This window comes from Podarcis liolepis (genome assembly GCF_965112155.1).
Source record: "Podarcis liolepis genome assembly, chromosome: 5".
NCBI classification, from domain to species: Eukaryota; Metazoa; Chordata; class Lepidosauria; order Squamata; family Lacertidae; genus Podarcis; species Podarcis liolepis.
Genome location: NC_139556.1, coordinates 73,696,287 through 73,719,835, shown reverse-complemented (window position 1 = coordinate 73,719,835; position 23,549 = coordinate 73,696,287). Strand labels below are relative to the sequence as shown.

The 23,549-nt window shown below is 43.7% G+C and overlaps 1 protein-coding gene across 21 annotated transcripts in view; it reads left to right on the top strand.

Moving 5' to 3' along the window:
- The window catches only part of DOCK10 (dedicator of cytokinesis 10), a 202,484-nt gene that overhangs the window by 88,212 nt on the left and 90,723 nt on the right, over positions 1 to 23,549 (top strand). For 14 of the 21 annotated variants that reach the window (XM_083506255.1, XM_083506269.1, XM_083506265.1 and 11 more), the window contains exons 2-3: positions 14,188 to 14,307; positions 18,898 to 18,987. In XM_083506255.1, coding sequence (XP_083362381.1) covers positions 14,188 to 14,307; positions 18,898 to 18,987 — 210 coding nt within the window. The remainder of the gene's footprint in view (positions 1 to 14,187; positions 14,308 to 18,897; positions 18,988 to 23,549) is intronic. The other 7 variants (XM_083506256.1, XM_083506270.1, XM_083506264.1 and 4 more) reach the window with 1 other exon arrangement.

The window sequence follows — 23,549 nt, the reverse complement described above, 5'->3', positions numbered from 1 at the left end:
AAATTAGTAGTATTATTAATTCAGATTGTTGCCTTGCTTGTGTTTATGACATGGAAATGCTAATCTGTCAAAGGAGGTAAATGTTGCATTACAAGAGTACAATTTTAATCTTGGTTATTAGCCAGGCAATTGGCCAAGCAGACTGATTTTCACAATGTTACATCTTCCACCTGGATACACAATAGATTTAAAACACCATTCCTTCCTGATATTCATCCTTTGAAAACTGAGGCCTTTGGAAAGTGCTGCTCCTTTATCCCCTGTTGTGTGCATTCCTCATGCTTGTTTTTAATTCAAGACCTGGCACAGAATTTTGCATCTTTAAAGTGTTTCTGCTTTCACGGTTTCTTTGCAAAAGGAAGATCCAATTACTTAAGCCTGTCAAGAGAAGCTCCAGAAAGCGCAGGCATTTGGTAATAGTCTCTAGGTCAAACCAGAAAAGATTTTGAGGACTGGGGATTAGATCTCCCCTCTTTGTCATTTTTGTTTAAAAAAGCAGCCACAGAGACAGCCCCTCCCCAGTTTGGTTGGCATGATGACACTGGCAATAGTTAACCCTTTCCCCATGCAATTTTCCTGATGCAAATCTCCCTCCAGCTGCTCTTTCTACTATAAGAGAAGCATAGTTTCCCCTAATGGGAAAGGAGATAAATGCTGAGGCAATGACAGGGTGGTGGCGGCATTAAACCCTCTCCTAAAGTGCTGTGGCAGGTTCAGGAGGGATGAACAAGATAGTGTCAGAATTGATTAATGTTTGGGAAATGGTTAGGGGGAAAGGCTTATACCCCTCTCTGTAAATGCTGTGTTATCTATGTGCAAGAAATTAAAGAGGCAGTATGTTCACTTGAAGAATACATGCTTTTCTTATGTCCAGTCTCAGGAATCCCATATTTAATCTTTGGCTTCTTCCATCAAAGAGACTGGGTGAAAGATGATGGAGAAAATATCTGCTAGAGATTTTTGAGAGCCACTGTTACTCAGAGTAGATAATTGCAAGGTAGATGGGCATCTTAAGCAGATGGTATGGCAGTTTTCTCTGTCCCTATGCTAAATCTCCTTTGACCTTTCAGATATGCAAGGATTGTTGGGGGCATAGTTAGAGGTCTGTACAATTGTGGCCAGGAATTGAGACTTTGTGGCCCTCAACAGATCAGTTCCCCTCTCCCGTGGTTACTATTCTATCTGCTTATTCTGAAAAGAATTTTGAATCTTTGACAAGATACATATTGTATTCTGGTCTCAGAATACGGTGAGCCTTGGTTCAGGACTTGGGTTTCTAGACAGAATATTAAGGTGGTTCTTTTTGGAGCTGATGACCTACTGCCCTGCTTCTAAATGTCTCTTCGTTTTCATCAGAAAGATTTGAAAAATAAATAGTGGTGTATGTTTTGGTCGACCTTATTTGATCAGTCTTATTTTGTCGATCTTATCAGGTCAGCATATGATTTGGGACATCTCATCTGCCTCATTCTTATTGTGGAAATATCTCACTGCCAATTAACTAGCATTCTGGATCAATCTAATTTAATGCAGCAAAATGGAACTCATTTGTAGCTTCTAGTTTAATGTTGCAAATAGTGTTTTTGGAGAGTTTTTGGAAGAAACAGGGCACCCTGATATAGCAGGGAAGGTCTCTGTGTGGAAGATGACTAACAAACATGCAGGTGTGAGGCCTTGTTTCCATCAGAATACTTATCAATCCCCATTGAATTGGCTGGGTGGGTACCTTAATTCAAAATGTGTGTTTCCTTCCAGAGCTGCTAGTTTGAAAGTACATACACAGGATTCATTTATTTGCCAAAAATGCATACGCTACCAAACTTAAGGGGCGGGCAGGGGGATAACATGGCAGTCAACAGCATGAAATCAACAATATAAATATATTCACAAAACAAGTTAAAAATACACAAATCAGAAGATCAGATTAATACATCAATATGACTGGATCACCTCTCAATGAGTGAACACTGGGTTACACAGGGGTAGGATTGCACCAAGAATAATATTTTGTATGTGGGGTATAGTGTGTGTGTGTGTGTGTGTGTGTGTGTGTGTGTAAGCCACATCTTGATTTAAAAACAAAATACTGGAGCACTAAAATAAAATTGTTGCTTTTAATAACATTGGTGGTTCTGATTTTATATGCAACGTGAGCTGAGCTGTTGTAAACTGTGGCTTCTTAAAACAGGAAAGCACTACTCCCTGCATCCTTGAGTTTGGATTAAAGTAAGTTGCAGTCACTGTGGCCTGCTGTCCTGTTCAGGCATTTCTCAGTGGCTTGTTTTGCCTTCAGAAAAGTGCTTGAAACATGGATTCCCTTGACTTCACTTCTGCAGTTCATAACCTATGCCTTCCCACCCAATATTTCACAACTGGAGCACACTAAATACTTGTCCCAAAGGCATTTCTGCTGTCAGTATACAGTGAGTCTTCCATCCTCCCCAGGACAGCTGCAGTTTTCCTCATTGTATTCTGTAAGGCCAGGATGCACTGACCAGCCACAGTGAAGGTGACTATGACTTCTACCATACAATGCATACATAATTCAGAATCGTTCCCTAGTTTTGTTGAAATCAGCTTTATAATATTACTGTGTCATAATGTCTAATAAAGCATCCCTCATTCATTTCTGCCACTTTGCAGCGAACTGTTACTGGGTTCTTCTTTCGTTAACAGTGATGAAAACTGTTGATACAATCGACCATAACATCCTTCTGGACCGTCTAGAAGGGCTGGGAGCTGGGGGCACTGTTATACAGTGGTTTCGCTCCTTCCTCCTGGGCCGTGTTCAGAAAGTGGTGGTGGAGGATGAGTGTTCAGACTCCTGGGCCCTCACTTGTGGGGTGCCTCAGGGTTCCGTCCTCTCCCCCATGCTTTTTAACATCTATATGAAGCCGCTGGGAGAGATCATCAGGGGGTTTGGACTGGGTGTCCATCAATATGCAGATGATACCCAGCTCTACCTCTCTTTCAAATCAGAACCAGCGAAGGCGCTGAAGGTCCTGTGTGAGTGCCTGGAGGCGGTTGGAGGATGGATGGCGGCTAATGGATTGAAGTTGAATCCTGACAAGACAGAAGTACTGTTTTTGGGGGACAGGGAGCGGGCTGGTGTGGAGGACTCCCTGGTCCTGAATAGGGTAACTGTGCCCCTGAAGGACCAGGTGCGCAGCCTGGGAGTCATTTTGAACTCACAGCTGTCCATGGAGGCGCAGGTCAATTCTGTATCCAGGGCAGCTGTCTACCAACTCCACCTGGTACGCAGGCTGAGACCCTACCTGCCCGTGGACTGTCTCGCCAGAGTGGTGCATGCTCTAGTTATCTCCCGCTTGGACTACTGCAATGCGCTCTACGTGGGGCTACCTTTGAAGGTGACTTGGAAACTACAACTAATCCAGAATGCGGCAGCTAGACTGGTGACTGGGGGCGGCCGCCGAGATCACATAACACCGGTCTTGAAATACCTACATTGGCTCCCAGTACGTTTCTGAGCACAATTCAAAGTGCTGGTGTTGACCTTTAAAGCCCTAAACGGCCTTGGCCCAGTATATCTGAAGGAGCGTCTCCACTCCCATCATTCTGCCCGGACGCTGAGGTCCAGCGCCGAGGGCCTTCTGGCGGTTCCCTCATTGCGAGAAGCAAAGCTACAGGGAACCAGGCAGAGGGCCTTCTCGGTAGTGGCGCCCACCCTGTGGAACGCCCTCCCATCAGATGTCAAAGCGATAAATAACTACCTGACATTCAGAAAACATCTTAAGGCAGCCCTGTTCAGGGAAGTTTTTAATCTGTGATATTTTAGTGTATTTTTGGTTTCTATGGAAGCCGCCCAGAGTGGCTGGGGAAACCCAGCCAGATGGGCGGGGTACAAATAATAAATTATTATTATTAGTAGTAGTAGTATTATTGATTTGAGGCAAGGGTCACCAATCTTTTCAGGTTAAGAAGATGGCATGGGTGCCAGTGGCTGCTGTGGTGGGCCAGGTGTGGAATAATCCAAATTGCTGCCGCAACTGGAAGTGCATAAAAAGAGACAGAATCACAGAATGGTCCAAGTATGCTGCCCCATCAACCCACTAGCCCCCACCCATCAATGGGGGGGAAAGGCACTCAAATTGGCTACTGCCATGTTTGCTTATAGAGAGAAGCTCTTTGCACCTCTCCTGTGTTCAGAATAGATTGCAGGATGAGTATCCTAGCATCTAATGTTTAAGGGGACGGGTTCACTGTAAGCCAGTGATGGCCAAACTTGGCCTTCCAGCTGTTTTGGGACTACAACTCCCATCATCCCTAGCTAGCAGGACCAGTGGTCAGGGATGATGGGAATTGTAGTCCAAAAACAGCTGGAGGGCCAAGTTTGGCCATCACTGCTGTAAGCAGATGTTAGTGATGCTGGCATTAAATTATGAACTGGTTGCAATTTGTAACTACAACTATTTTTCTTTATTGTAGTATGCATCTAAATCTATTTGCACTTGAAATTCCCTCCCCCCTTTTTAAAACTTTTGCTGTGAAATGTTCCTATCACTTCCACTTATTTTTGTGTGATGTGACAACTGCATATTCAGTTTAGCTCTACCATCCCTGCAGCTTCCCTACAGTCTTCTATCAAATTCAGGTTGTCAGAAATAATTCTAAGTTTCAGAAAGCATTCATATGATCTCAAAATTCACCAGGCAGTTTTAGGGCAATCTTATCTGTGTGCTCTTACAAAATATTCACTGTACCAGGACACAGGATTATAATAGGCAGCCACGATTCTATTAATCCTTTGATGGCCTCTTAGGCTGCAGTCCTGGGCTCATTTACCTGGGACGAGATCCCTTTGAATAGAAATGAGTGAAATTTATATTTGAATTACCTGAAGTAGAAGTTATTAAGTACCTTTGCTGCTTCTCTGATAAAAAAAATGGAGTGGGTTTAAACTTTGTTTGTTTGTTAAAGCTAGATTGTCTGATCACAATTTCCCACATTGGGTGTTTCTCAGCCCAATCAACATACCTTACCTTCTTGAGTTGCTTAATATGCCTCATGGACATCCCTATTTTCATTGGAGAAATGTTGGAATGGCCAAAGCTCAGTAGTAGAGCAACTACTCTGCATGCATAAAATTCCATGTTCAATCTCTGGCATCTCCAGGAAGCATTGGGAAAAGGCTGCTGCCTGAGAACTGGAGAATCACTGTCAGTTGTTGTAGACAAGATTGGACTAGATTAGGAGTAGGGAACCTCCAGTCTGCAGGTGAAACCTGGGACACCAGACCTGCTCATTTTGCTTGTAAGACTGTTTTCCTTGAGCTACAGCATCACATGTGGAGCAGGTAGAGACCAGATATGGGGCAGGTAGAGATATGTCTACATAAAGCAGGATTGAATAACTCACTGGCTGAAGTGTGCAAAGTTCAGTCCTTCTTGGTTCAGGCGCACAAAATAGTTTTCCCGGGACATGGCTGGTGCAGCGGAACCTTACAAAATCAGCTGATGTACGGGGAACTCAATGCTGTTTGGGCAGTATCCACCTTTCCCATAGTAGGTCAACTTTGACAGGTGGGCAAGATGACAAGGTATCAATATGGTGTCAAATATTGACAGGCGGATCGCCCCGTCAAAGTTGATCTGCTGGGGGTGAGAGAAAAAGGGGTGGGGCAAAAAGGTTCCCCACCCTTGGGCTAGGTGGACCTATGGCCTGATGTGGTATAATGCAGCTTCCTATGGTCTCTGGAAACTCATATGATAAAAAACTCATGGCAGATGAAAGCGTATTTGGTTCTGAAATGCTGAAGTATTTTTCATCTTTTTTTATTCCTTTTTGTGTGTGTAAGTAACAGACGCTCTGAAGTTGGTTGGATATATCAGCTTCCATGGATGGAAACCATGTATAGCTCTCACCCATTGGTTTGGAACTGGAGTGCTACAGTGGCCTTTACCCATGAGTAATTGCACTATGCTTCCTCCAGTGTTGGATTTGCAACCTTCAGGTCTGATCCTCTTTGTTAATCAGGCAGTATTCTACACTTACAACAGTCTGTCTTTATATCACACCCTTGAATACTCTGACAGGATTTTAACTATACTTCAGTATTTTCTCAATGTTCCAGCGTTATGGTTCAAAGCCTGCCAAATCCTTGTGGTATTTGGCCCATAAAGCACAGTAGGGTGAAAAGCAGGCGCTTTCTCCACTCTGTGCCTCCATGTTAGGGTACCTCTGTGTTAGAACTGCCATATTTTCACTTCTTGGTGACAAGCTAAATTTTAAGGATGTGATCTAGCCGCAATCTACACAACCACAAAGGGCCTAGAATGGAAATGGAAATATATTCAGCTGTGCTCCTGTTTTAAAGGGCCTCCTTTAAAGGTCCAAGCAAGTGGGCCCATGCTACTGCTCAAAGGTCCTGTTCTCCACACCCACCCAACCATAGCCTAAATGTACACACCACAGAGAAGCAAACTGAAACAACCAAAGGTCATAGAGACTAACCATGTTCATTGGCACAAGCTTTTGTGGTCTGGAGTCCACTTCATTAGATATTCATCAGAACACCAGAATGCGTCTGTTGAAGTGGATTTTTAGCCCACAAACATTTATGCTGCAATAAAGTGTGTTGGTCATTAAAGTACTCTTTTGTTGCTTTTGCTGCAACAGACTAGCCTGGATACAGCACTGGAAAAAGCAAACTGAGTGGCTAAATGTCTCCATAGGAAGCCACGCTTAACTAAGCAGCAGGCTTTTTCCTCTTGAACGGGCCATTTATGGAGGGTTTGTTTTATATTGTACAGCTGGCTGTTTGGCTGATCTTGAAAATACTGAGTAGATCAAGTTTATTGCATTTATGGGTGGGGGGGGGTTAAGTGACTTGTCTTCCAGCTACCTCATCATGATTTTGCTAGAAGCTTTTTGTGAAATTAGGCTCTGTGCAGTAAAATACACCTTGTTTCTGTTTTACTTTCTCTCGGGGATTTCTGTCAGTCTCTTCGTTTTCATTGGGCGCATGGGCAGACAGAAGCATGAGTATTCCCTGCAGGGTCATAGTGTGTCAGATTGACTCTGTTCTTCTGTCCTGCGCCCAGTTAACGTCACATGTGAGACTTATTTCTGAGTCATGCTTTAAAAAACCTATGCTCTGGCATACAAGGGTGCCAGAATATAAGAAAAGCTTGGCTGTGTCAGAGGAAAGGTCCATCTAGCCCAGTTTCCTGCTTCCCACAGTGTCCAACCCTATTTTTCTGGGAATCCCAGAACCAGGGCATAAAGACAATAACCCTACCTAGCTGTTGCTCCCCTACAACTGGAATGAGGGGTATCCTCCTTCTGATTATGGATCATTATACAATACAGCAGTAGTAGCCCTTGAAAGACCCACCATCCGTGAATTTGTCTAATCTCTTTTAAAGCCACCTAAGTTAGTGGCCCATCACCTCCTGGCAAATAGAAGGGGAAGAAATGGAGGCAGTGAGAGATTTTGCTTTCTTGGGCTCCATGATCACTGCAGATGGTGACAGCAGTCACGAAATTAAAAGACGCCTGCTCCTTGGGAGAAAGGCGATGGCAAACCTAGACAGCATCTTAAAAAGCAGAGACATCACCTTACCAACAAAGGTCCGTATAGTTAAAGCCATGGTTTTCCCAGTAGTGATGTATGGAAGTGAGAGCTGGACCATCAAGAAGGCTGATCACCGAAGAATTGATGCTTTTGAATTATGGTGCTGGAGGAGACTCTTGAGAGTCGCATGGACTGCAAGAAGATCAAACGTATCCATTCTTAAGGAAATCAGCCTGAGTGCTCACTGGAAGGACAGATCGTGAAGCTGAGGCTCTAATACTTTGGCCACCTCATGAGAAGAGAAGACTCCCTGGAATGACCCTGATGCTGGGAAAGATGGAAGGCACAAGAAGAAGGGGACAACGGAGGACAAGATGGTTGGATAGCGGTCTCGAAGCTACAAACATGAGTCTGAACAAACTGCGGGAGGCAGTGGAAGATAGGAGTGCCTGGTGTGCTCTGGTCCATGGGGTCACAAAAAGTTGGACACGACTAAACGACTAAACAACAACAACAACAAGTTAGGGGCCATCATTACATCTTGTGGCAACAAATTCAATCGTTGCTTTTCATCACATAAGTAGTCACAACAGGTAGGCTCCATCTGCCTCCCTCCAACCAGCTGTTCTCCTTTTTCCTACATCTTGCATGGACAAGTTCTACCACACAACATCCATTCTGCATTTGTAAGGAGTTGCGCTTTCTGTGCGGCAGCAGCTATACTCTGCAACTCCCTGCCCATTGACATTAAGTGGGTGCCTTTGCTGCACTATTTTTGACATCTGCTAAAAATATTTTTATTTGGGCAAGCCTGCCCAAATTTGTAAAGCTTTAGGGATTAAAGGTGGGTCCCTGACCTGACCTATGACCTGTTTCAGAAAACTCCATTTATAACTTTGATTTCCCCCCGTTCCTTTCCCTTGGTTATCACCTTATGAATATGTCAACTTTTGGATGGTTTCTGGATCAACCAGTCTCCTGCCACCTCTCACTATCCTGCTCCCCAGCAGTCCCATGTAGGAAGCTTTGAGGACTGTGGCCAACAAGGCAATTTGCCCTTCTGTGGCTACCACACAGGGAACAGAACATAATAGTTACAATGCAGCATGAGATTTAACACAGATTGTGCTCACTGGAGCTTTTCTGTTAGATTCCTATTCAGCAGTTGTGGGCTTTCAAGAGAGGCTTTTAATTTAGGTGTTAAAAAGCAGCTCAGAGGTTCTGCACAAAACCTGCAGGATAGTGATAGAAAAAGCTCATCATGCAAAATGTGCCCCCAGGCACTCAAAGGTTATAGTCAACTTGCATTGCATCGGAAGGTGCGACTTAACTTGCATTACATCTGAATGTGCTGTTTTGCCCCATTGCTCCAAAGAAGAGCTCTCTGAGACTGGTCAAATTTTGGGACCTCAGGCAAGCTATGGATGCACTGTGTCTGCTTCTATGAAATCAATTATGAGGATATTTTTAGTCTTCATTGCTGGAAGAGCCACAACGCTGTGACTGGAACATAAAATGAGAAGTTGTAGGAGGTGGGACTTGATTTAATCATTAACAAGCTACATAACATTGAAGCCAGTGCATATATAACAGCTGTGAATTGTAGGGGGAATTCTCTTTGGTTCTGGCACTAGCTCAGACCCAGGTGCGTGTTAACGATAGCTTGTCTATTGAGAATGAATATGGAAGGCTCCATTTTGCAGTCTAGTGAATAAATAGTCTGTAGAAATTGGGTGTAATAGTAGGAGCTTGCTGGTGAGTGCCTCTTTTTATAGTCACATCATCTGCATCTCACCAACGTAATTCATTACTCATTTAAGCTAGCAAATATCAAAACAGCACTATCAAAATCCAATCCTGCATCATTCAGCCTTGGCACAGAGATTGCCTAATTGGTTCATTTCCAGGAGAACCAGACAAGTTAAATTCAGGCGAGACAATCCTGAGACTGTTGGAGCTTTAAATTAGAATAAGCTCCATTACAAATCTCCCAGCATACATTGCTAGAAAGAAATGCACTAATTCAAATGCTGTAAGACTTTCCTGACTGCTTTTTATCCCAAGGATCTTGGTGCAGAGATAAAACGGTAGCAAAAATTATCAGGATTTTCCATCCCAAACGCAGAGAGAACCTCTCAAAATGCAAGGAGAAGGAAAGTGAATTGCAGGGCTTTGTTTGCCAAATCACAACCAATTTTCTCTGCAAAGAATGAAATCAGCACTACTCAGACTGCATATCCTGAACTTTAGAACTCTGGATTATTTAGGGTCCTGCAGCTGGGAGCATAGGGAGGAGTTCAGATATTGATCCCCCATCTCATTTCTGAAACAAAATTCAGGGGTTCCCAAACTGTGGCCTGTAAGTTTCATTCCGGTGGTCTGTGGTGTCTGGTTGTCTGTGGTGTCTGTGGATTTCTGGTTGTAGATGAGAGACAGCCCATCATGTTGGTTTTAATTGCATTTTTAATTGCTTCTTTTATTTCTTATGTTGTATTTTATTGTACTACAGTTTGAATTCTATGGAATCACAATTGCTACAACAGGCAGAAAAATCATTAAGTGAGCCCAACAAGACCTGCAGCAATTTTCAAGTGGTCCATGAAGTGGGTGGGGGCGAGTCTGGGAATCACTGGCCCCGTTCTCTCCCCCCACCCCATCCATATGTTGAGAAAGAGAAATTGCATTATGTAAGGCTCCCATGCAATTGGTCATCAACATCATGAATTCAGCTCCCTCTTTCTCTGAAGTACATGAACAAGCTCCACATCACACAGCAGCCATCTTGAAACTATTTGTGAGCTTTGTGCTATCAAATTGCCCTTTAAAGGTAGCTGGACTATGTGTGCAAAGCTATTCTTCACTTGCCTTGTGTCATAGTGCCATTTTTGCCAAGCTTGTGCCAAAGCATATAGAGCATATAGGATATTTTATTTACTTGGAAAGATTTATATGCCGCTTAATCCCCTCCCTCCAAAAACAAATCTAAGTGGTTCACATATTAGTATGAAATATTCTTGGATAGGATTGGACCACTTAATACTAAAAATCACATTGGTTTAAAATGAATGAATCTATTTTCCTTAATTGTCCATTACTACAGTTCTGGTAAAATAATGCTGGGGGTTTTGGGAAGCACAGCTGAACCAACACATGGGAAGTCCAGCAATTGCATCATTTCACAAGTTGTGATGGTGGTGGCGCCAGTGTAATACCAGGGGGGTAGAATGTTTTTGCACTGGCAATAGGGACACAGAATTCAAGGGTAAGAAAAACAAATGGAAAACATAGACAAGATTCAGACAAAATGTGCTGTAGTAGTAAGAAATGTGAACCTCATAAACATGGAGTAACTTCAGTAAAACCAGTTTCTCTTTGCTGCATAAGCTAATACAATGACCATCCAAAATCAAGATTTCTGTACAGTTTGCACTTTCCCTGCTTGGCTTTCTACCCCGTTGCTTTCAAGTTTGTAATATAATACTGGCAACTTTTCTTTACTATTGCTCTTTGAGACAGCAACATCACACCCAGAACACCCGCAGTAACCTTGATCTTAGAACTTCTTAGAAGTCAGCTAAAACGCTAGGGACCATTCTAGTGTAACTGAATTGGTAGGATTTCACTATCTCCTTTATCAGATATTTGAATACTGTATTTTGAATAAGGCTTGCGTACTCACCTCGCATTACCTCTGTAAACTTCAGATAAATATTTGAAGTGCTTCAAAAGTCTTCTCTGTGTGTTTTTTGTTGCTCAAAGAATTTAGGTGCCTGAATATCACTGTGCTCAGTCCTATAAAAACAAACTGTAGTGTGGATGTTTTGCTTGCTCGATAGACTTCTGTTTGTACAGTGAATCTTCCCCCTCCTGCTGCAGCTGCCAGCCCCCATGCACCCCCAAAATCTGCTCCAGGGGTTGGGGTGGAAGAGAGGATGGGGAAGCTCTGTTAACACAAATGCAGTTTCAGTTGCAGGCAAGTGGGATCATCTTTAAGGATGGTCCTGGTTGCCGGTAGACCCCCCCAGCATGGTCGGAGTAATGCCGTCATGCCAGGGTGGCGCCAAGATCACCCTGGCTTCTTGGCCAATCACTTTTGTGTGGGGTGATCATGGGGGGATATAAAATGGCAGCGTGACGCATGCCAAGCACCTGCTTCGCACTGCCGAACACCCACCCACCCTTTATTTTAGATGTCCTCTGGCCTTGCTTTGGACTTTGGTTGGTCATCTGTCTTGGGACGGGGGCCAGGTAGGAATTTTTCCATTTGGCAGATTGGCACTGGTCACTTGGTTTTCGCCTACCTCCAGTGGCGTAGCGTGGGGGGTGCAGGGGGGGCGGCCGCACTGGGCGCAACATCTGGGGGTTAGGGTTAGGGGGCACAAATCCACGGGTTAGGGGGCGCAAATCCACAGATTAGGGGGCGCAAATTACTTGCCTTGCCCCGGGTGCTGACAACCCACGCTACGCCACTGCCTACCTCTTAGCAATCGGCACAACTTTGTAAGGTTTGGCGGTTAGGCATTGGCTCATTGATTTGTGGGGGAAGGGAGGTCAGCCAAGGGTATTCCATTAAAGGAATCCAGGGCCTGGATCCTGTCTGAAGTCCGCTTGAGGGGCTAGGGCCATGCCAGGCCTCTGGGAACACGGAGGAGAGCTACAGGCGGGTTCCCCCGATGTAGCTTCCTCTTTGGGTGGTTTACCCTTACTGACTTCCTGCAAAGGGGGCAGGAGTCCGATATAGTCCTTTGCCAATGCCTAAGCCAATACCACTCACATTTCTGTAATCAATAAAGTTGTGGCCTAAAATTTTGCCCAATAACCTAAAAACAAAATTTCTGTGTCAGTGTGAATTTTATTCCAACGAGGGGCTGCTTTGGGGGCCTTGCCACGCAATTGTTTTTTTTAGATGAGACAAATACTTCACCCAGTGATTTCTGTGTGGTAGATCTGCATATATTATGGTTTGTCAAATATTTCCCCCGACTGTGGTTCCACATTGACTCATCACCTAGAGGACCACACATTTTGGCTGGCCTAGGTAGCTAAGCCAAGCTGTACAGTGGTGCCTCGCAAGACGAAATTAATCCGTTCCGCGAGTCTCTTTGTCTTGCGGTTTTTTTGTCTTGCGAAGCACGGCTATTAGCGGCTTAGCGGCTATTAGCGGCTTAGCGGCTTTAAGAAAAAGGAAACAAACTCGCAAGAACTTGCAAGACGTTTCATCTTGCGAAGCAAGCCCATAGGGAAATTCGTCTTGCGGAACGACTCAAAAAATGGAAAACTCTTTCGTCTAGCGGGTTTTTCGTCTCGCGAGGCATTCGTCTTGCGGGGCACCACTGTATGGTTACCAGGCCCCCATGCCTTTCCTTCAGTCCAACTGTGTTCAGAACCAAGGCCTTAGTTGCTGACCTATTTGTGTGCCCCTTCAACAGGTCATAACAATCCCTTGTTCTCCTTTTCACATCCAAAAGTTTGCAACCAAACAGTCAAGCCCAAGCTGGAGAGGGTGTGGGGATCTTCTGCATTCATGTGCCCAGCCATCCCTAGTGCAACATAGCAATGGGCATGATCACCACCACCCAGCTGACATGAACAGCAAAATCCTAGCTATGTATACTCAAAAGTAAACTCTGCCAAATTCAATGGGTTTTCCTTCCAGGTGAAGGAGAGTTAGGACTGTGGCCATAATCTTACATTTCAAACTCATTTGCCTACTCAGTGGGCTCTCCAGCTGGTGTGGGTGTGGCACATGAATAATAATAATAATAATAATAATTATTATTATTATTATTATTATTAATTATTATTTAATTTGTATACTGCCCTTTATCCTTAGATCTCAGAGCAGTTCACAACATAAAAATACAAGGTAGAAAAGACAAAATACATAATAAAAACAAGAATAACCCCTCCCCTACACACATTTTGTTATTACATGAAGATTTACCTTTTATTTGACTGTTTCTCCTGAGCACTTTTTTTTAAAAGGCTAATATTGCACTTCAGCAATAACAATGCTTTCATGATGGCTTGTGAAAATATAGTCCAGCTTCTGACTGGCAATGGAATGGGGCTGACTGAAAAATACTTTATCCTGACAAAGAGATCAGGATAAATGCCAAGTTAAATAGAGCAATAGTACTTTTTATTTCTATTTCTAGTAAGCCACATGAATTTAAAATGTGTCCAAGCATAAAGAGTAATGTGGCGGCGGGGGGGGGGGGATAAGTGTGCAGCTCAGGGAAACATTTGAAATTACAACAGGCTGTTCTGCAGCAAATTTACTGAGAATATTGCCCATGAGCTGTGATAAGGCATTACGTATGTATTTTTTTATTTTAAAGGACAAGTTCCTGAGCTAAATATGTTGATGATGTGTGCAGGATGTGTAGGATGATTTGATATTATTTCCACATGCTATAATTATCCACCACCCCTCCTTGAGCAAGCTAACTATCAGGGATTAATCAGGCTAATAATGAACATTTTGACCAGCCGATGATGTTTTTGTCTCGGTGTGTGCTTTTTCTCAGCACATCTTGCTGTGCATGAAAGCAGCAGATCTCATATTGTGTATATATTGTTTATATATTAGAAACTGAGAAGATGTCATCTGAGCTTAATGTTGTTCTTGTGTCTTGTTTCTGTTTCATCAGCAGGAGAAACCCAAACTTCTAGAGCCTTTGGATTATGAAACTGTCATTGGGGAAATTGAGAAGACTGTTGAAAACGACGGTCTCAAAGAACTCATCTTGTTCCCAGATGATGATTTTTCGGTAAGCGACAAATGAAGCCAGAGCTCACCCAGCACCATTTCCCCTCTAGAGCTCCTGGCTAAGCTGGACCAGTTCTTATTGCAGAAGAGAGCAATGTAGCTCTGCATCAGAAAACTTTTAAACCCAATGAGATATATACCGTACATGGATATTAGGGCATGTCCATAGTTCTGCATGTCCTGTTTCTAGAAAGCATAGGGCTGAGTATTTTTCCACTTGACTTGTGCTTTCTAGGCATGGGTCCAGGCAGTTTCCCCCTTGTCCAGCTCCTTTCCTAGCAAAAACCTGTTCTTTAGCTTTAAAGCTAAATGTGTACCAAATGCACATCTCTCACAGCAACTTCCCTGGTAAGTTGGGTGTTGCCGCTTGAACACTTTCACACATCAATGTCCAAGACTCTCCCCCAAGGCTTCCCTGAGGGAAGGGGATAGTGAGGGGCGTAGCTCATTGGGATCGCCTCTGGAAGAGTAATTTTAACCCACCAGACTTCCCTGCTGGTTAGACCCTCCAGGAGCCTTGGCCCACATCACTGTCAAACAATCCTCAGCCTTCCAGCCAGCTTTGGCACATTTGCCATGATTATCTCTGTCCACCTCCACAGCTTCAAAGTTGGATGGAAGACCAGTAGCTCATCATGGTCACGAGAGGAAAGTGCCACACACACAGTGGCAAGCCTGGTTGAGCACTGGGTATAACCGCTCTTCCTATGGTGTGGTGTTTATCCACCCAGATTACATTTTGCCTGTACTTATTGCCATAGCCCAGTAATCCATAGAACTTAATGAGAAATAATTCTTCTCCTTCTGCTCCACCACATCCAGGAATGACCAAAGTTTCAGCTCGGTTCACTAGTTTTCATTTTTGTAGCATAATGACTTGCAGATCTGGAAATGGAAGCATTTAAATTCAGGACAAACTAGAAGATTATTTGTTCCCGCAGTACTTAGCCTAGGAAAATAAAACACCTCATAAGCTAACTGATTCACTGCCTACTGAAAGGTATTGCGCTTGAGAGGTTAGTGTTGGAAAACTTTAGCACCAGTGTTAAAGTTGTGGGTTCTTTCCCACTACCGTGATACCAAATGTGAAAGAAGGGGATTCTTTTCCCAAAGCCTTGCTAGAAGGGTACAGGGTCCAACAATCTCAACACTTCACTTAGAATGAACTGTCAGCCTTTTGAGATGGATCCTCTCTCTCTGGCAGGTTTGCTTCAATTTCCCCTCAAGTAAATTTTGGAATATATATATATGTATACATATACATACACATACATACATACACACACACACACCTCCCCCACCTAACCAGGTAATCAAAAGCCTGTGGAGGGAAAGAGCATTTCCATCTGTGGTAGGTCAATCCAATTCAAGGTCAAGATCCCATCCCATGCAGCTCATTCAAGCCATTTTGCAAATTAGTTCATTAAATATTTTGATTTGCATGCTGAAATGTTATCACAAATGATATAGGCTTTTGCTTCTTTCTGTACCAGAAGGCATTGAAAGTGGTGCATTTTAATAATAGCAGGCAATGAGTTTCAGCCACCTCATCTTTTGATCAAGAGATCCGAACGTGAGATGTATCTCTCTAGGGAGGCTCAGCCAGTTTCCAGTTGAGGTGCAATCTTACTTTGCCATGGTAAACCTCTCTAACTCATGAGAATTTCTGTCTATCCTCCATGCTTAGCAAGGGTAGTAATTCTGAATCACAAAAAATAGAGATGGCATGCTATTAGACTGCAAAGTATCACTGTATACCATTGCTCATTGGAGAGGGGACCTGGCAAGAGGGCCAATGTCCCTGAGATGGGCATGCAGCAGAGCTTCTCAGAGAGCATTGACTAGGTTGCTCAGCAACTGCTTTCAGGCGGCTACATCCCCTGGTCATGCTGTGAGTATTGGGCTGCTCCCCCAAATGAAGATCTGTGCAGATCTGTTTCTTTCTCTAGAGCTGTGTTTTCATTTTTACAACCTTTGGTGAGAGAATGTTTCCATTTAAAAATGTGAGCTGTTACAACCCCAAACCGTTTGCTGCCCTTGTCAGATGCTAAAATCAACTCATTTCAGACTAATACAAACTGCAGCAGTTTAGAAACAAAATTACTCTACTGAACAGGAAGCACTTTTGTGGCAGAGTTTGAAGCTAGTGGTCTGAGCACGCCTAATTCTCAGAAGGGAAGTTCATTGCAACTTGAAGAACAATACTGAGAGGAGCACAGGATTCTTCATACCCCAGTTCTTTCTAAATTTTGAGTCTTGAATTCCTTTTAAGTTCATTTGTTCATTTAGGAGAATGTGGTGCATATTAGAACAATGGCTTTTAATCCACAAACTGCCCATACATTTCAAACATGAATTTTAGTGGGTTATTTGAGCAAAACAGCTGAATAATTTCTGTCTCCAACCTGATATATGGAGCCACAACATACGTTTATACAATTTTCACAGCAATGTGGCCAACTTGCCAGATGTTTGGCACCTGGCCCCCTTGTCTCTCTGGTGGTTACTACTTCCTCCTCCCATCCACATTCACATTCATGCCACATCCGCATGGCATGAAATATACAAGACTGAACTTCAGAGAGGAACTGGGGATTTAAGGCAACTTCTCCCGGATTCTTCCCATCTCCCACAATGTGCAAGCCCAGACTTCCCCCAAAGAATCTTTGCAGTTGGTTCCTGACTACAGTCAATCTTCAAAGAGAGTGACTTTTGTTTAAGCCTTATAATAATAATAATAATTTATTATTTGTACCCCGCTCATCTAGCTGGGTTTCCCCAGCCACTCTGGGCAGCTCCCACAAAGACCAAAAATAAACTAAGATGTCACACATTAAAAATTTCCCTGAACAGGGCTGCCTTAAGATGTCTTCTGAATGTCAGGTAGTTGTTTATCTCTTTGACATCTGATGGGAAGGCGTTCCACAGGGCGGGCGCCACTACCGAGAAGGCCCTCTGCCTGGTTCCCTGTAGTTTTGCTTCTCGCAATGAGGGAACTGCTAGAAGGCCCTCGGTGCTGGACCTCAGCATCCGGGCTGAACGATGGGAGTGGAGACGCTCCTTCAGGTATACAGGGCCGAGGCCGTTTAGGGCTTTAAAGGTCAACACCAACACTTTGAATTGTGCTCGGAAACGTACTGAGAGCCAAGGTAGGTCTTTCAAGACCGGTGTTATGTGGTCTCAGTGGCCACCCCCAGTCACCAGTCTAGCTGCTGTATTCTGGATTAGTTGTAGTTTCCGGGTCACCTTCAAAGGTAGCCCCATGTAGAGCGCATTGCAGTAGTCCAAGCGGGAGATAACTAGAGCATGCACCACTCTGGCTAGACAGTCCACAGGCAGGTAGGGTCTCAGCCTGCGTACCAGGTGGAGCTGGTAGACAGCTGCCCTGGATACAGAATTGACCTGTGCTTCCATGGACAGCTGTGAGTCCAAAATGACTCCCAGGCTGCGCACCTGATCCTTCAGGGGCACAGTTACCCCATTCAGGACCAGGGAGTCCTCCACACCAGCCCACCCCCTGTCCCCCAAAAACAGTACTTCTGTCTTGTCAGGATTCAACCTCAATCCATTACCCACCATTCATCCTCCAACCGCCTCCAGGCACTCACACAGGCACTCACAAGCCTTCTGTTGTTTGAGTTTCCCTTTCTTCAGGGAAAGGGCTAGAGCCATGCTCATAAACCAGGGATGATGGGAGCTGGAGTCCAACAACACACATTGGCCATCCCTGCTCTAAGCTGTGTAGAGCTGTCAGTTTTCCTTCCAGCTTCCTTTAATCAGAGATTGCATTTTTCATCTCCAAGTCCAATGGGTTAAATGCAAAAGCACATCTCTGATCGCTACAGGTACTCCATCACGCTGAATAATATAATAACAATCAATTTCACAACATGATTATGGGGATTACATGATTAATGGGGATTGCAAAGCATTTTGCCTGGTGACATGTTCTGCATAAATACTAATAATTTATATAGAACACATTACCTTGCAAAATACTTTCCAGTTCCGCTCCTTAATCCCCACAATCATGCTGTGAAATTGTGATGTTTCACAAAATGTTCCCTGTTTATGCCAATAAACAGGTAGTGCTGTGTGAAAGAACATTATTAGATATTGAGATATATGTGAGTAGGAATATATTTAGCAATTTCATTGAAAATTCATTTTCAGCAGGATGCAGAAAGTAGAAATTGCTTTCAGGGGTATCAACATACCTCCGATACAATTCATGTTGAGCTGATGAAGCAAATTGTTCTGTTAACAGTTTCATAGACTTGTAGAGTTGGAAGGGACCATGAGGGTCATCTAAGTCCAACCTCTACAATGCAGATATCTTTTCCCCTATGTGGGGCTCAAACCTACAACCCTGAGATTAAGAGTCTCATGCTCTACTGACTGAGCTATGCACTGGAAAGTCTTATTCTCTAGCTCAAATGCTATGATGTTGGGGAAGCAAAGGACTCCATTGCTGTATCACTTGTCTCAGAACCAGGTTATCCATCTCTATGGAGCAGATCCCTGTTCCACTTCTCTATTAGACTAAAATGAGAATGCTAAAACATTTTGAATCTCTTTTGTTTAATTGCAGATAACCACAGTTCCCTGGGAAATAAGAACACTGTACTCATCAGTTTCTGAAGATACAGAGCAAAAAGCAGAGCATTTGTTTGTTAAAGAGGTAAATTAACATTTGTTTCATCTCCTTGACCTTACATAGGTACCCTTGTTGCTGTGGATTTTATTTTAATTAAAGATTAAACAATGTTATGGCCTTTCAAGAAGGCATGAACAATAGCATCTTGATGGGATTTAGCCCAATACAGTCTACACTGACTGCCAGAGCCTCTCCAGGATTTCAGACAGGGAACATTCTCATCTCTAGCTGGAGGTATCAGGGGTTGAACTTGAGACCTTCTGAATGGAAAGCAGATGCTCTACCACTGAGCTATGGCTCCTCCACATAAATCACTACTCAGTGTGGAGTAGCTGTTGTCCTAACTTAGCAAGTATTCCATTTGGGAAAGTATCCTGTTTCCAGTTGTGATCTTCAGAAAAAGTGAGGCGGGAGTTGAAACATGATACTCAACACAGTAGCAAAGCCAGCACTGGCTTCCTTGCTTTTATTAGAAAAGCAATGACTTTCAGAGCGGAACATGACATATTCTATCTGGAAATTATTGTGAACTGGCAAGTTGTCGCTTAGGCTGAAGCCTTCCTTGGAGCCAAAGGAAGTGTGAAAGCAGTGGCACAATGGCAAATGCAGGGAGATGGAATTATGATTTCAATGGGAATTTGGTTAATGGAACAGTCTCAGGATAAGGGCTTTAAACTGTTCCACTTTCCATTTCCAAGTCTATATATAGCAAGTAAACGAAAACCTCAGCACAAAGTATTTAGTAGCACCCAGGCTTTTCTTTCCTCTGCTGAGACCAGTGGCGTAGCATGGGGGGTCGGGGGGGGGCGGCCACACCGGGCACAACATCTGGGGGGGCGCGCTCGCACTCGCAGCTCTCTGCCCCCTGCTAAAATCCACGGGTTAGGGGGCGCAAATTACTTGCCTTGCCCCGGGTGCTGACAACCCACGCTACGCCACTGGCTGAGACTGAAAGTATTGCTAAGGTTCAGAATAAGGATGTGCTTTGTAACCATCAGCAGTAATAAAGGTCACTCAGAAATGAAGGACAGCCTTCCCCAACCTGATTCATCTCAGATACTTTGGACTAAAACTCTCATCAGCCTAAGACAACATGGCCAATGACTGGCGTGGGGTGGGAGTTTTAATCCTGTAGAAGGCTCTGGGAGGTTATAGAAGGCTCTGGGAAGCTGATGTAAGGATTCCTTTATTCCAGCCCATATAGTTGAGGTACCTGGTGGAATGATTAATAAGATCTTGAAAATATTGTTTCCCCAAATATAACAGAGCCACAAAGTGGTATGCCCTGCTAACAGATGATACCCACAGGACAGACTTCCTGGAATTTAACCTCAGGTTCTGTGGAGACACATTTTCCTATACATTCACTTTTTAAAATCCTGGAAATACAAAATAGTATATAATGGTTTTACATGCAGAATAAATGTTACATATATTTATTCTGCATGCTAATTATGAACAATATTTAGAATGCTATATGATATAACTTGCATCAACTGGCTGCTTGTCTCTGGTAACCTCTCTCTTAAATCATGGATGTTGGCTCACATTATAGATCTGTTTTGTTTTATTGGTACAGTTGCTGTAGGTTTGCCATGGACCTTGGCTAGAATAATATATGATTTGTTTTCACTTTCACAAACTTTGCTGTGCAGAGGAAGTTCGTGAAATGTCACACCCATCTTGGTTAAATTATATTAATTATTCTTTTGTCTTTTTCCCATGCTTATTACAGGGGTCAAATAGGGCACTGTAACATCCCCTTTCTCTCACATGTTGTCAAGAAAGAGGAACTGAGTCTAACCTGAGTATATTCAAGAAATGTTTCCAGCTTTCATTTGTAGGATCTTCTAGATTCCTATTCTTATCCTAGTCTAAACTTCCTGGCTGACACATGCCATAATGGTATCAAGGAAAAACATAATATCATCAGCACATTTTTAAAGACTTGTCATCCAAGTCTGGCATGATCCTACTAAGGAATAATATTTTTTTCCTCATTTTTAGATGTGGCTCTGCCCAGTTTATAGATGGGTGGTCTGGCAGGAAGTAGCTTGTTGGAACATCATCTGAACTTTGCAGGGGCCCCGTCTAGCATGTGCTCATCTGTGGTACACTGCTGTCCAAAAATGATACAGTTCTTCATATAACTAGCTTTGCAGCTTTAAGCTAGTCTTTTACAGTTATTTGAATGTGCTTTTTGTTCTGTTTACGTTAGATGTATTGATCTCTATGAAGAAAGCAACCCTTTTGTATTAAACTGTAGGTCCAAGAACTGTGGTTAGTTGTATGTGTCAACTCCGTATCTATTTACAATTGCTCGAGTGAATATGGCATATTATTGAGAATTAATGCTCTGTTGATCTTCCAATGCATGCATAACTATTGCATTCCCCCCATGTATAATGACTAGTAAGAGAAATGCCAGTGGAAAAGAAGAAAACTGGCCCTTTCTTAAGAATGCAGTTTTTGTCCATGTGCCAGCCACAAAATGAATGAAGTGTGGGATCTTTTCTGATCCTTATCCAACTCACTGAAAGGGCTTTTTCACTGGCTCATATAGTAGTGTGTACACATTGCTGCTAATCAAATATACACTTATCATGGACCAGATGTTTACCAGCTTTCTTTCAGAAAAACCTAAACTACGGGGGGGGGGGGAGGGGGAACAGAGCTAGGAATGTTCTTGTCCACCTGCTAATCTGCACACAAGGGACTGATCCCCTTATATCCCAGTCCAGCGTTTCATGCAGAACTCGCATTAGGTCAAATCTAGACATAAGTTCCATTTAAATCAATGAGATTTAATTTATGTCTTTGGTGACATCAGGTTTAATTAACTTTGTCCAGATACACAACCCATTGCCTCTAATTTTGTGGGAAAGATATGCTGGGTTGGTTATCTCTATCTATCTATCTATCTATCTATCTATCTATCTATCTATCTATCCTATCATCATCTATCTATCTATCATCTATCTATCTATCTATCATCTATCATATATGCTAGTTAGCAATATAATAATTTATGTCTGCAGGCACATGGGACTGCTACCTTGCAAAAGCTAGGCAGGTCTGAGCTGGTCCGCACCTGGATGGGTGACTTCTTGGGAACAATATGGGATTTGCCTTGGATTCCATGATGGAAGAAAGGCAGAATATAACTGGGAGAAAATAAATAAATGTGCTCCTCATCACACTGAGACTGTTCTTCACAGCTTTTATTTTGTTGCTCCTTGCAGCAGTTGTACATTGGAGGTTATTTCTATTAGACTTTTGCAAACAGACAGTCAAAGCTGGGATAGAGTGACTGACCCTGAAATCATTTTGTGCCATTTTGGGGGCAATGGGGTGGATTTGGCAGAGGTGTCCCTCCATTCAGCCCTGCCAGCTTCCACTAGCATCACTCTGCTGGTTTGGGGCTCCCTGTTCCACTTGCCAAACATGTGGATAGGTGGATTCCCACCATTGGCAGCCAATGGGAAGCCCCCAGATTCTAGACTAGTGCAGCAATTTGTCTGCACGCCTTCCACCCACTGGCGGAGGAAGAAGAGTGCGGGGGAGCACACAGCCCCTGGCAGCGCAATCCCAGCAGGGTGCCATTGCAGCTGTGCCTGTTAGGATATTTCCGTTCCACCTTAAAAGGGAGCAGGCTTTGTGAGTCACAGAGTCTGTGTATTTCCTGTTCACAGGAAGTTTATGTTTTCTATTGCTTTCGTTTCTCTCTCGGTGCCTAAACACTGAAGCAGGCGGTCATGTTTTTTCTCTGTTCTGACTAACGCAGAATAAACTTATAAATAATGCTCTCCTGCGTGCATCCTTCGCTGTGCATTATCTGCTGATAAGAGCGTGCATCAGCTCTGGAATGTGGCAAGCTATTTCTGGAGCTCGTGTCGCTAATTGCTGATACTGCATGTCTACGGGAGATCGATGGACGTCCGGAGGCGACGTGGGGGCCATGATGGACTTTGTCTCCCTGGCAGTATCCCAACAGTGCCCCCCGCCCCCGCCGCCCGTGCTGGGCGCCCCGCCCCCACAGGCAGTGTGCCACACCCCCAGGACGCACGCCACCCCTGCACCCGTCTGCTCTCCACTCCCTGGTGCAGGAGCATGAAGCTCCGCCACTGCTTCCACCATTGCCCTAGCAAAATGCTGGTCTGCACAGCAGGGCTGCTGTTGAAGAGATGGCCTCATTGCTCCATTAAGATAAGCATTGGATTGCAACCTAACTCAAGGTCATTCTGTACCTGTGGTAGGGCTGGTAATCAAATAAACTCGATGTTTCTAGGACTCCTGCCCTGGGCACTTGAATCAGAGTAAAAGCACAGATTTAATTTGAAGAGCAGCATGTGTGGTCCTTTTTATTTTTTATTTCCTAGTTCTCATCTAAGAATTATTTCCACAGCTATGTTGTGGCACAAGCACAGGACAAAGAGCCAAGGCAGCTCAGCTGACACAGCAGTGCATAAATCAACTTGCTACTGGGCACACTTGCAATTTGATTAGACAATGTTGTAGTGCTCTTACGGCACTGTACAATTATTAAATCCTGCCACAAAGCTTTAACCCTAATTCTCAAGACAGGA